A 14,663-nucleotide genomic window follows, 5' to 3' on the forward strand; every position below is an offset into this window, starting at 1 on the left:
ATGATGACCGACTCGCCTGGGGGGAAAAGTGTGTGGGAGTGAGTTGACAGCGGGTTCCTGACCTGTCAAAAAAAACAACGTTCCCACCAGACCTGTCACCAATCTTGCCTGCTGCCTCCACAGAAAATTCAGCCCATAGTTGCTGGTCTGCCCTTCTTGTGGATTTTTAGACCTGTTCAGTTTTTTCCCCCTGAATATAGGCATTTTGAACTGATTTTGGTTTTAGCAAGAAGTTAAAAATGTGATTGTGTAACTTTTTCCCCGGATGTAGGAGATGTCATATTGGCCCAGAAATTAGGATCGGGGGCTTGCCGCGCATGCAAGCCCCCGATGTGCACTTACCCGGCGCGCCGACAGCTGAAGCCTGGGCCTGCTTGGAATTCCTGTCACTGGCCCGGTTCAGCTGTCGGCGCGCTGTGCTTGCCTGATCCAGCGGCGTAGTTAGTGCGATGTGCTGGCTGGGATCAGGTGAGTACTGGGCAGCCAGTCAGGGGAGGGGAAACTTCATTCATGAGTTTGATAGTAAGAACTGTCAAACTCATGAAAACTACGGGCGCCCAAAACACTACTTAAACTTTAAATAAAATTTTAAAAAACATCCCACTAATTAAATGAACTATAAATAACTTTAAAAAAACTATTTTAAACAATCACATTTTTGAAAAAAATAATTTTTTAAGAAATCTGGTCTAAAAATAAACTTACCTTACTGTAAAGTCCTTAAAAACAATAAAGCTGTGGAAAAAAGTTATAATTTTAAATAATAGACCACTTACCGTAAAGAATCAAGTCCTTACGCCTCCTTTTTACATAGAAACATAACATAGAGATAGGAACAGGAGTAGGCCATTCGGCCCTTCGAGCCTGCTCCGCCATTCAATGAGATCATGGCTGATCTTCGTCTGAGATCATAGCTGATCTTACCAGTTCAGTACCCCGTCCCCGCCTTTTCTCCGTAACCCTTAATCCCCTTAGCCTTCAGAAATACATTTCTAAAAAGTTCAGGCACTTATACACGGGCAAACCTGTCAAAAAGAAGGAAGTTCAACGCGTGCGCTCAGAGTCCTGCGCGCACGCGTTGGACCTCTGAACCCCTTGGAGGAAATGCCGGTCCCGAAATCCGGCACTTCCAACAGGCCCACGCGTGAGTACCCCGTCCGTACTCACGCGTTGGGACCGGAATTACTGGCCCATGTTAGGAATGTAAGAAAACACACGTCTGTAGGCTTCGTTTGCTAGAGCTGGATCCAAATCCCTTTCAGTTGAATGCATAGTTTTGCCCACTACTCTGTATTCTCAACCACCGGTTTCAACCAGAAAGTAGAAAACTTTCTTGCTAAAAGCAACCGCATTTCATTTTTGATGGAGATCTGACCGAAACCAGCTAGTTTTATTAAATGAGCAAGGGATGCATGAACTGCTGGTTTTATTTAGCAAGTCCCTGTCCAGACCAGGGAGAGATGGGTATAGGTGAATATTCTCAAAAGGACAGTAATTCAGTAATAAGGCTGGTGTGATCTATTTGGTGTTACTGTGATTATGCGGGGGGAGGGGGGGGAAGATAGTTTGAAGCAATTCATAGTTTTAAATTCATTAAAATGTTCTGCATCAGTGACACTCCATGAAGTGAGGTGGAGTAGAAATGTTCTTGTGCTGGAAAATCTTGTGACTTACGCTTGATATCAAACATTTGCTGGGTTTGTATGATGAAGGATGTAAGCTTTTTATTTTGACTGCCATTAAATTGACAGCAAGCCCAATTCTTCTGAAACAATTTGGAATAAGTTTATTAAGCACACACACTCATGCACATCAAAACAATAGCCTACTGGTATTTATGGACACTACTCAATTACAACAGGCAAGGTAATGGGTTCGATTTACAGACTGGTACCTCCCCGAGTCAAGCAATGCACGCGGCCTTTTTCCTTGCTTCTTGGTCTGGTCTGTAAAGGGAGGGTTCTTGTTCTTCCGTGTGGTCATCCAGAGAGAGCGAGCCTTTGGGTTCCTTGTTTTATATCTTTTTAAGTCCATTGTCTCTACGCTAAATTGCTAAGGCCCCAGGATTGGGTCTTCGATTCATGGCAGTTCTGGATTGGCTTTCCTTTGAACATGTCTGTCTGCAGTGGCTGGTGCCATTTCTTGCTTAAGTTAATTGTTGACACCTTTTAGTGGCTCTTGAGTTTCGATGGTGTCTTTGTGGGGGGTTATCCTGTTATGCAGGTTTCCTTTCAGTTTCGTGCCGTTGCCTTGACCCAGGGGAGATCCACACACTAAATTTATCTTTATTATTACATACATCTTATATTAATAGTCTCGAGTTCATCTCACATACAAAACATATAATTTTATTCTTGCAGGAGGATTTCACTAGCTTGTGGGGTGACTTGAAAGGTGCATCCTTGCACTAATGAAATGCCCTGACTTACTGTGGGAGGCTTATGATCATGTAATGTAATGGTGAAATTCAGACCGGTACAGCAGGCGGCTGCTATAACGGTGAACACTAGCAACCAGTGGGTGATGGCAGCCAAAGATTCCAACACAGAAAAAGACTTTGTTGCAACTCCTAGAATGTAGTATGCATTTTGTAAATTTCTGTGTCTCATTATTTCCTCCCCTCCCTTAATCGACAAGGCTTCATTAATCCGGAAGTTCCGATCTTGGAGCAGGCAGTGAAACTGAAATTCACACGTTCCAGCTGAAGTAGATTTGAGCTCCTCTTTGTCCCCCGTCCTGGTCTTCCTCTCCCCACTGGGAAAAACATTTCCGCATGAAATTTTGCTGATTTTTCTTTTGGCCAAATTGGGCAATTAAATTCTGCATCCTGGCTCTTCAAATAGTGATAACTCATGTCAGTAGCCCTGGCGGGTAATCCCAAGAGTGTACAGATATGTACTGTGCATAATAAATGTCTTGAGTAAGAGTCTCAGTTACAGTTCAAAGCCAGGTCAAACCAGAGAATTGGTTTTAAGAGCTGGCAGCAAATTTTGGGTGAGGTCTATATTTAGCACTTAATTTCTACGTTCAGATTGGAGCACTAATGAGTTGGGAGGCATAAATACTTGGCTTAATATTGCTGTTTATGCAGTGTTGCTAAGCATCAGTTTGCTGGCAATGGACAGTGGTGTTCCACCATTCACGAGGATAGTGTGACGTAGCTTTTTGCGCCTAATATAAGGATGTTTTAGGAAGAAAAAACAGAATGCGGCAAACACTCAACAGGTCAGTCAAAGTTGTGGCAAGAACAGAAAGCTAACATTTCAGATGTGACCCTTCATCGTAACTGCGCAAATAGATAAACAGCATTTTAAAAAGAAACAGAAGGAAGGGGGAGGAGAAAAACATATGTGCACGCATGCAAGAGAAAGTATGTGCATGAAAAATAAGGGAAAGGTGAACAGGGTAAAAGATCAGAGAAAGAGAGGAACAGAAATCCTTCAAGGTAGGTATTCCTGGAAGAGCAATGGCAGTTGGTAGACTCTCCCCTCTGAGTCAGAAGGTTGTGGGTTCAAGTCCCACTCCAGAGATGTGAGCACAAAATCTAGGCTGGCACTCCAGTGCAGTACTGAGGGAGTGTTGCACTGTCTGAGGTGCCGTATGTCGGATGAGCTATTAAACCGAGGCTCTGTCTGCCCCCTCAGGTAGACGTGAAAATCCCATGGCATTAGTTTGTAGAAGAGCAGGGGAGTTCTTCCTGGTGTCCTGGCTATATTTATCCCTCAACCAACATCATTAAAATGATTATCTGGTCATTATCACATTGCTGTTTGTGGGACTTTGCTGTGTGCAAATTGGCTGCTGCGTTTTCTACATTACAGAAGTGACTACACTTCAATGCCTGTAAAATGCTTTGGGACGTCTCGAGGTTGTGAAAGATGCTATATAAATGCAAGTTCTTTTCTTTGCATTAAACAATAGAAATAAAAAGGCCGCAAACACTGGAAATCTGCAATGCTGGAAGCAGCGTTCCTGTTGAGTTGCACAGTGGTCTGGAGGTTCCACACAGCCCGCTCGCCGGCTTTTACATGGGAGAAAACGGACATGCACGAAAATTTGAATGGGCCGCGCAGCCAGTTAAAGGGGCCGTGCACCAAAAATAATTACAGGCAACATTGGCTGGAAGCACTCGGTAGATTGGTCAGCGTCTGGAGAGAACAGACAAGTTAACATTTCAGGTGTAACCCTTCTCCAAGAATGCCTTGAAGTTCTCTCCCTCTCTTCGTAGTGATTTCCGTTTGTCTCTTTTAATCTGTCCACCTTCATTTGCTGTCCGTTTCTCTTGTTTTTGATGCGCTTACTTCCTCTCTCGTATGCCTTTTCCTCTTTGCCATTGCTCTGTTCCTTTTTTAAATGCTGTTCATCTTTCATTTGTTTGCGCCAGTTCTGATGAAGGATTGCACCTGAAACGTTAGCTTGTCTGTTCTCTCCATAGCTGACCGATCTGCTGAGTTTCCAGCATTTTCTGTTTTTTGTTTGATTTCCAGCACATGCAGTATTTTGCTTTTTATCTGTTTTCAAAAGCTCTGGTCATGTTAATCAGCTTGTTGCACATTTCCTGCTTGCTATCTTTGGGACAATCTGACCATATTTTTTTCCCAACGTGAAAGTCACATGACCAAAGCTTAAATAAAGGACATTTGGTAAAATAACCAGCGATAAGAATTTATTTAGTGCCGGGTGTGATCTCGATACACGTATGCACACGGTGTGTGCATGTGAACATTAACTGTTCTGTGTGTTGGTAACATGGTAAAGACGAAAAGCAGTGTGTGAATTTTGACCATTGAATGCTTTACTCCCTTGGTTACTGAACGGTGTTGGCTGTTTAAGTAAATATTTACCTGTATTGTGTGCACGATGGTTTCTACTAAAATTAGTGCATGTGGCTAAAACTGTGTTGCTGTAGCCACACCTGTGGCTAGACAGCGATTTCTGTTGGACAACACTGATTTAGTGAATATGGCCATGCAAGGGATTTCAGCCACTTGGGTTGAGTTGCTTAACCCAGACCCAGTCAAGTCTAAACAGCAGCATGGCTGTGTAATAAAAACAGAAAATGCTGGAAATATTCAGCAAGTCAGGCAGCATCTGTAGAGAGAGAAACCGAGTTAACGTTTCAGGTCGATGACCCTTCGTCAGAACATAGTTGTGTGTTGGCCTTCACAGTTTTCTTCAAGTTTTATACTTGTGTTTTGAAAGAGTGCTGTTTTAACCCTTCACATTCTTTTTTAAATTGAGGCAGGAAGTTGCAGGAAAAAGTGGCAGGCGGCTTTTATATGTAATTAGGCCGGTCAGCCATACAACTGCTCACTTTGTATTTACAATTACCTTAAGCAACTGAGCCAATCCAGTGTGGTATCTGCATTGATTTTTGATTCTTATAAAGTGCGTTGAGCTCATCCTAGGGAACCGAGCTGGCCCAAGCTGTGACACTACCACTGCATGGAACCACTTCCGTCCTTTGCATCAAAGGAATTCTGATGGGTTTTTTAAAAAGCTTTTTTTCCCCCTCCCCCTTTTTTAGATAAAAATAAAAGTAGAGGGATATCGCAAAACTTCCTTTAGTATTTAAAGATATATTAAATCTATTTTAATACAACAATTGCAGTAATTGCATTCAGCCTAAATTACAGAAATAACAACTTGCAATTATATAGCATCTTTAATGTAGTAAAACGTCCCCAAGGCGCTTCACAGGAGCAATTATCAGACAAAAATTCGACACCGAGCCACATAAGGAGATATTAGGACAGATGACCAAAAGCCTGGACAAAGAGGTAGGTTTTAAGGAGCGTCTTAAAGGAGGAGAGAAAGGTGGAGAGGGTTAGGGAAGGATTTCCAGAGCTTGGGGCCTAGGCAGCTGAAGGCCCATCCACCAATGGTGCAGCGATTCAAATCTGGGATGCACAATGCCAGAGCTGGAAGAGTGCAGAGATCTTGAAGGCTGGAGGAGGTTAGAGATAGGGAGAGGTGATTGAGGGCTTTGAAAACTAGGATGGAAATTTTAAAATCGAGGCGTTGCCAGACCAGGATCCAATGTAGGCTGGCGAGCACAGGGGTGATGGGTGAATGGGACTTGGTGCGAGTCAGGATACAGGCAACAGAGTTTTGGATGAGCTCAACTTTATGCAGGCTGGAAGGTGGGAGGCCAGCCAGAAGAATGTTGGAATAGTCGAGTCTAGAGGTAACAATCGCATGGATGAGGGTTTCAGCAGCAGATGAGCTGAGGCAGGGGCGGAGTCGGGGATGTTACGGAGGTGGAAGTAGGCGGTCTTGGCGATGCAGCAGACTTGTGGTCGGAAGATCATCTCTGGGTCAAATACAACACCAAGGTTGCGAACGGCCTGGTTCAGCCTCAGACAGTTGTCAGGGTGAGGAATGGAGTCGGTGGCAAGGGAATAGAATTTGTGGCGGGGTCCAAAAACAATGGCTTCTGTCTTCCCAATATTTAACCAGAGGAAATTTCTGCTCATCCAGTACTGGATGTCAGACAAACCGTGTGAGAATCAGACAGTGGAGGGGCCGAGACTGTAAATAAAAATACCCACCAGTTACTTGTACATTTTTAATTTATTGGCTATGGGGTTTTAAGCAATGCAACAGTAATCTAATTCTCCCAGTAATTAAAACCTTTCTAACTTTGAGGGGAGGGGTGAGATCGATGGGAGGAAAAATAACTTGGCAGTGGACTGGAGTTGGCCATCATTGCAATTACCGATGCTAAGCTACTGCTTATTAGCAGTAAAATGTTATTCTTCTGCTCTGTCTCTGCCATCCATTGACAGTGGAACTCCTACCTGGTCATGCGTCTCAATTTTGCTCAATTTCTCGTAACATTGCCCAAAACTGACCGAGGAAACTATAATCAGTTTGGGCAGAATTAAAGCTTGGGGGGCAGAAATGTTGTAATCCACTGAGCTCCTTGAAAGGGTGCGTATGTTCAGTCTGAAGAGTTGGTGCCAAAAATAATTATGCTGTTTCATGTTGGCCTTGTTCTGTGTTTGATACAATGCCACTTTGAAAAGCAGCTCTAAGAATTAGCAGTTACTGCCTCTCGCTGAAACAGCTCCCTTTATGCCCCTGGGTGGTTCCATTACGAGAGAACAATATCCAGTGCTGAAAAGAAAGACCTGGCTTTTGGCATCCCAACTGACCTACTGTGGTCTAATTATTTTTGATTCATTTCTCCCTCAGATTTTTATTTTTAGACTGCTTGTGTACACAATCTTTTTCAGAGTCAGCCTCACGCTAATACAAGAGTGGCACTGCCTGACACCCCGGGAATGAATTTAATTGTGGTAGGGACAATGATTTGTAGGCTAACACTGCAATTTATAGCAATGGGAAATCACCGTCTGCACTATGATTTCAGTAAAGTGGAGTTGTGGATGGGTTAACTGTGGCAATATACCCAGCAGGTTTAGAAACTTGAATTTTCTGGAGAGGGTTTTATGTAATACTGTAATAAAATTCTCATAGTCTCTGGTCTGTCACTGGTGGATAGCCATAGAAGTAATTTGAGGTGAATTAACGGTGTACAAAATGTATTGGCACAGTATTAGTGGTTCCAGTGTAATAAAGCTTGATGGCTACACTAGATGTTATTTCTTTGCCAACTTGTTCAAACATATCACTAGATGCAGGAAGGATGTTCCCGATGGTCGGGGAGTCCAGAACCAGGGGTCACAGTCTAAGGATGAGGGGTAAGCCATTTAGGACAGATGAGGAAGAATTTCTTTACCCAGAGAGTGGTGAACCTGTGGAATTCTCTACCACAGAAGGCAGTTGAGGCCAATTCATTAAATATATTCAAGAAGGAGTTAGATATATTTCTTAAGGCTAAAGGGACCAAGGGATATGGGGAGAAAGCAAGGACAGTGTACTGAATTTGGATGATCAGCCATGATCTCATTAAATGGCGGAGCAGGCTCGAGGGGCCGAATGGCCTACTCCTGCTCCTATCTTCTGTTTCTATCAGACCTTCTTTGATTTACGACATTAGGTGCTAAACTCTTCGCTTGTAAGTAAGACATTAGAAGTGCTGTTTTGAGTGAAGTTCTCCTGAAGAAAAATTCTTTGACAACTCTTCTGTGTAGAGCTTGGTGTAACTAATGATTCTGTAATTGCTAATGTATCACTCATCAGCTTGTCAACTCTGAACACTAGTAGTAACTGCCTTCATTTCCATTTCATTTCCAGGCTGAAAGCCCATCAGAGGCTTCACACAGGGAAAACATTTAACTGTGACTCAGAAGGCTGCACTAAGTACTTTACTACACTCAGTGACCTGAGGAAGCACGTCCGAACGCATACAGGAGAGAAGCCATTTAGGTAAAAGCTTTCTACAGTGCCACAGTTCTTATGTAAAGCTGACAATTTGTACATGGATTCAGTTAGAAAATGATGCTAGACTGGAAAGTATCTGTGATAAATGTGTCTGGAGTCTCCAGTCTCCACTTATTGCAGTGACATTCTATTATGACCTTTTCCACTGCCAACTTGACACCACTACAGGTATTAAATATTTTTTCAAACCAGCAATAAAACTATTTAAGGGGTGAAATGTTTGTTTGGGTAGAAATTTTAAAAAGTAAACTTAAAACTTACGACTTGATAGTCTGTTCCTGCTTTGAGGAATTTGTACTCTAACTTTTCATAAGTTTTATGGTGAGTTGGTAAATCTATTGCCTCCTCAATAACACTGCACTATATCACGACTTCTGCCATTATGTGCATTGTTAATACATTTTTTTACAGTGATGGTTCTGAACGTGTGCTTTAGAAATGCACTTGAATGGCTTTCATATACACTCATAGAAAGGGTCTACTGTATATAGACCGAGCATCATGTTGTTTATCCCTGGACAAAAAAAGTGTGTCTCTAACCACCTCCCCATGACATTCAATGGCATTACCACACTGAATCCCCCACTATCAACATCCTGGGGGTCACCATTAACCAGAAACTTAACTGGACGAGCCACACACACACTGTGGCAACAAGAGCAGGTCAGAGGCTAGGTATTCTGCGGCGAGTGTCTCACCTCCTGACTCCCCAAAGCCTTTCCACCATCTACAAGGCACAAGCCAGGAGTGTGATGGAATACTCTCCACTTGCCTGGATGAGTGCAGCTCCAACAACACTCAAGAAGCTCGACACCATCCAGGACAAAGCAGCTCGCTTGATTGGCACTCCATCCACCACCTTCAACATTCACTCTCTCCACCACTGGCGTACCGTGGCTGCAGTGTGTACCATCTACAAGATGCACTGCAGCAACTCGCCAAGGCTGCTTCGGCAGCACCTCCCAAACCCGCGACCTCTTCCACCTAGAAGGACAAGGGCAACAGGTGCATGGGAACACCACTATCTCCAAGTTCCCCTCCAAGTCACACACCATCCTGACTTAGAAGTATATTGCCGATCCTTCATCGTCGATGGGTCAAAATCCTGGAACTCCCTCCCTAATAGCACTGTGGGAGTACCTCACCACACGGACTGCAGCGGTTCAAGAAGACGGCTCACCACCAACTTCTCAAGGGTAACTAGGAATGGGCAATAAATGCTGGCATTGTCGGTGATGCCCTGATCCCATGAACAAATAAAAAATGTCAAACCTTCATGTGAAATGAATTAAAAAACTTGAGTTTATGGAGTTCTATTACTTTAACTAGTCTAGCTTTCTTCCTTCCACCTCAGAATGGTGTAGTCCCTTGTGACCTGCTTCGACTGCTTTGATACCTGAGGCACCTCTTGGTCTGACTAGTATCCTTGTAGTCACAGATGCCATAGTATATTGGTGAAATTCTCAGATGGGTTGAGACTTGCAGTTTAGGGTGATGCTTATTGATGTACCTGGGATTGAAAGAGTTTCACTGCTTGTGTAGTTTGGGGATTCTAGAATTGTAACGTTCTGATAACTGGTAGATAATGCTCAACTGAATTACTCCATTAAGTCCAGTGTTAATTTGCTTTTGAGTTGCCAAATTTAAACGAGTCATAGAAATTCAAGTACAGGAGGAGGCCATTCAGCACTAGTGCTGGTTCCTCAATTGAAGCTATTTACTCTAATCCCATTTCCTTGCCTCATCTTTATATTAAATACTTTTCCAATTCCTATTTAAATGTTATAATCTCTGCCTCAATAGCCACTTATGTTAAAGTATTTAAAGTTCTAATAACCCTTCATATGAAGGAGATTTTTCTGACTTCCCCCTTCTAGTGATACTCAATCTCCCAGTTTATCACCAATCTGACAACCAGTGTAAACAATCTCACTTCACCACCTCACCATGGGAACAGGCGTAGGCTATTCAGCCCCTTGAGCCATTCAATGAGATCATAGCTGATCTGTATCCGAACTCTCTCCATCTGCCTTCACTCGTTGTCCCCTCATACACTCAGCTAGGAAAAACGTATTGATCTCCGATTTAACATTATTAATTGAGCTAGCAACTACTGCTTTATGTGGGAGAGAGTTCCACACTTCTACCAACCTTTTGTGTGGAGAAGTCTTCCATAATTTTGAAAATCTCTTGGACTCCCTTTTAACCACCTCTATTCCAGTGGAAAAATTACCACTTGTTTTAATCCTTTTTTTATCACTATCTTCTCCTTAGGCAGTCCCTCGGAACCGAGGCTGACTTGTTTCCACATTAAAAATGAGTTCTCGAGTGACTGAGTCCAATGCGGGACCTACAGTCTCTGTCACAGGTGGGGCAGACGGTGGTTGAAGGGGGGTGGCTGGGGTGCTTGGGTTGACGTGTGCTGCTTGCGCTTGGCTTCCACCTGCTTGCTCCCGGCGAAGAGACCCGAGGTGTTCGGTGCCTTCCCGGATGCTTCTCCACTTTGTGCAGTTTTGGGCTAGGGATTCCCAGGTGTCGGTGGGGATGTTGCAAGTTTTCAAGGAGGCTTTGAGGGTGTCCTTGAAGCATTTCCTCTGCCCACCTGGAGCTCTCTTGCCGTGTCGGAGCTCCGAGTAGAGCGCTTGTTTTCGGAGTCTCGTGTCGGGCGTGCGGACGATGTGGCCCGTCCATCGGAGCTGATTGAGTGCGGTCAAAGCTTCGATGCTGGGGATGTTGGCCTGAGCGAGAACATTGACTTTGGTGCGCCTATCCCGCCAGTGGATTTGCAGGATCTTGCAGAGGCGGCATTGGTGGTACACCTCCAGTGCTTTTGAGGTGCCTGCTGTACATGGTCCATGTCTCTGAGGCATACAGCAGGGCGGGTATCACTGCTGCTCTGTAGACCATGAGCTTAGTGCCCGGTTTGAGGCCCTGGTCTTCAAACACTCTCTTCCTCAGGCGACCAAAGGCTGCACTGGCACGCTGAAGGCGGTGTTGGACTTAGTCATCGACATCTGCCCTTGTTGACACTAGGCTCCCGAGATATGGAAAGTGGTCCACGTTGTCCAAGGCCTTGTTGTGGATTTTGATAATCGGGGCGCAGTACTATGTGGCGGGGGCAGGTTGGTAGAGGACCCTTGTCTTACGGATGTTTAGTGTAAGGCTCTCGTACACTTCGGTGAAGGTGTTGACTGGTTTGGAGTTCGACCTCCAAGTGAGCGCAGACGCAAGCGTCGTCTGCATACTGTAATTCGAAGACAGAGGATGGGACAACCTTGGATCTGGACTGGAGGCAACGGAGGTTGAACAGTTTCCCGTTCTGTAAATTAGCTCCACTCCAGCGGGGAGCTTACTGAGGGCGAGATGGAGCATTGCAGCAAGGAAGATCGAGAAGAATGTTGGTGCAATGACAGGCTTGCTTGACCCTGGTCCGTACATGAATTGGGTCTGTGGTAGATCCGTTGGTCAGGATCACTGCTTACATGTCGTCGTGAAGCAGACGGAGGATGGTGACGAACTTTTGAGGGCAGCCGAATTTGAGGAGGACACTGCATAATCCCTCATGGTTGACAGTGTCGAAGGCCTTTGTGAGATCAAAGAAGGCCATGTACAGCGGTTGGTGCTGTTCCCTGCATTTCTGTTGTAATTGACGCGCGGTGAAGATCATGTCCATTGTGCCCCTTAGTGGGCGGAATCTGCATTGCGACTCTGGGAGGAGCTGTTCGGCCACTGGGAGAAGGCGATCGAGGAGGATTTTTGCGATTACTTTCCCTGCGGCAGACAGCAGGGAAACTCCGCTGTAATTACCGCAATCGGACTTGTCACCTTTCTTGAAGATGGTCACAATTACGGCGTCTCTGATATCCCCTGGCATGCTCTCCTCCTTCAAGAGAAATGAGTTCATGAATTCGTGCCAGTAGTGCTTCTCCGCCATGCTTTAGTGACTCGGCGGGGATTCTATCTGCTCCTGAGGCCTTGTTCAGTTGTCGGATGGTCTTTTCAACCAATCTCCCCGCTTATCGCTGATCTGACAACCAGTGTAAACAATCTCTCTCTTCACCTCACCATGGGAACAGGCGTAGGCTATTCAGCCCCTTGAGCCATTCAATGAGATCATGGCTGATCTGTATCCTAACTCCATCCGCCTTCGCTCCATGTCCCTTAATACCCTCGGCTAGGAAAAACCTATTGATCTCAGATTTAACATTATTAATTAAGCTAGCAACTACTGCTTTATGTGGGAGAGTTCCACACTTCTACCAACCTTTTGTGTGGAGACGTCTTCCATAATTTTGAAAACCTCTTGGATTCCCTTTTAACCTTCTCTATTCCAGTGGAAAAATTACCACTTGTTTTAATCCTTTTTTCATCACTGTAACCTCTAATTCATGATCTAATTTTGGTGATGTTTTGCTGTACCCTTTCCATGACACTAATGGGGTGTCCATACATGTAGCCTTACAGACTACTCAATACTTCAACTTGCTACATCACTTCTTTGCTTTATAGTCAATGATCCATGTATAAAACCCAGAACCCTATTTGCCTTTTTTTGTGGCCTTTGCTACCTTTACTAAAGACATCACAGTCGAGTCTGATTCTGTCATCGCCAAATGTCCACATGCACTTCCAGGAGAGATTGTGATGTGGCACTTGAGACCAATGGCTTGTGTTTGCCTTTCCTAATTTGTGGTGTCAGCTGTGGCTCAGTGGGTAGTACTCTCTCCTCACTCGGAAGGTTGTGGGTTCAAATCCCACTCCGTGACTTGAGCACAAAATCTAGGCTGACCCTCGTGCAGTGCTGGGGGAGTGTTGCACTGTCGGAGGTCCTGTCATTCAGATGAGATATTAAACTGAAGAGTCTGCCCTCTCGGGTGGATGTAAAAATCTAATGGTACTATTTTGAGGACGAGCAGGGGGTGTTCTCCCTGGTGTGCTGGCCAATATTTATCCCTTACTGTTTTTCTTTTTTTCGCCTCTTATCCAGGGGCAGAAGTTGGTCTGTCTGATCAGTTCATTTTACAGAATCCAGGGGGGTAGTTAAGTTGCAACTTAATGAAATGCATGAAGCCCACATTACAGCTTGAATCTGTTGGCATTCAGAGTTTGAAAGCTGTGTTGTAATTGGAACACAGTTGAGACTGTATTACATGCGCTGTTTCAATACTGAAAAATTTGTAATTTCTTCATCATTCAATTTTTTTTTTCCTTAAAACCCTATCCTTAGTATTGTACAGTTCTCCAGATTTCAAGATTAAGCCAGCTGAACTGGACTTGCTTCTAATCAGTTTCATGAGATTCAATTCACCACGACCCACAATAGATGCAGCACAGATGGGACACTCTCTGTTTTTGACATTTCAAGTTATTTACTTTGGCACCGCTGCTTTTTTATTTGTCTCTATCGGGGAGCAAGTTATGTAATCTTGTCTTTCTATATACAGGCGAACAACCAGATGTGCAAATTTCTGTTTCAAAAAAAATGTGTGGTTTATTTAGTAAACCTGTATGATGCTGTTGAAGAAAGAGACTTGCCTTTATGTAGCGCCTTTCACAACCTTTACAGCCAATGTCGTGCTTTTTTTGAAAATGTAGTTACTCTTGTAATGTGGCAGCCAGTTTTCGCACAGCAAGAACCTACAAACAGCAATGAAATAAATGACCAGATCATCTGTTTTAAGTTGTTGATTGAGGGATAAATGTTGGGCAGGACACTGGGGAGGACTCCCCTGCTGTTCTGCGAATAGTGAAGTGGATGTTTTACATCCACCTGAGAGGGCAGACCAGGCCTCGGTTTTAACGTCTTATCCGAAAGGTGAATAACAATATGGGAGAAAAATACCAGCTAAGTATCAAAAGCTACTTTTGCATTGATTTAACATTGCCAACTCCCGATGTGCTGGTCTCGCACAGCAGGTGACGATACCAAAATAAACCTGCCTACCTTTCGGGGAAAAAAAATTGGATTTTCCTGCTGCCGGCCTTAACATAGCGCTACTATAGAACTACGCAAATATAAAAGCAGCTAATGATTTATAGTGTAGGCATTAAGTAAGATTTTCAACATAAGCCAGTTAGCAAGGTTACTGGAGGAGGGAAGGGTGAAAACCTTTTAATGTGCTTGGGCAGGGGAAGTTTAAAAATAAATAAATCAATCAATTAGTTACCACTCCTAATGGCTATCTAGTGAGTTGTCTGGATGTGTGCGTCTGTGAATAGTCAGTTGACGCCATGTGGGCTTTCACCATGAGTGGGCTACTGGAGGGCTGCCGCCATCAGTAAAACTGACCACCGCATGAGCTTGTTGCCTTGAG

General features: G+C 44.2%; 1 protein-coding gene across 2 annotated transcripts in view; it reads left to right on the plus strand.

Annotated features, from left to right (window-relative positions):
• mtf1 (metal-regulatory transcription factor 1) overlaps positions 1–14,663 on the plus strand; it is an 89,263-nt gene that overhangs the window by 50,131 nt on the left and 24,469 nt on the right. For both annotated transcript variants that reach the window (XM_085962405.1, XM_085962404.1), the window contains exon 4: positions 8,203–8,334. In XM_085962405.1, the coding sequence (XP_085818531.1) occupies positions 8,203–8,334 (132 nt within the window). The remainder of the gene's footprint in view (positions 1–8,202; positions 8,335–14,663) is intronic.

The sequence above is a fragment of the Somniosus microcephalus genome, chromosome 20 (genome assembly GCF_052327205.1).
Source record: "Somniosus microcephalus isolate GS21.2 chromosome 20, FLI_Smic_1.0, whole genome shotgun sequence".
Lineage (NCBI taxonomy): Eukaryota > Metazoa > Chordata > Chondrichthyes > Squaliformes > Somniosidae > Somniosus > Somniosus microcephalus.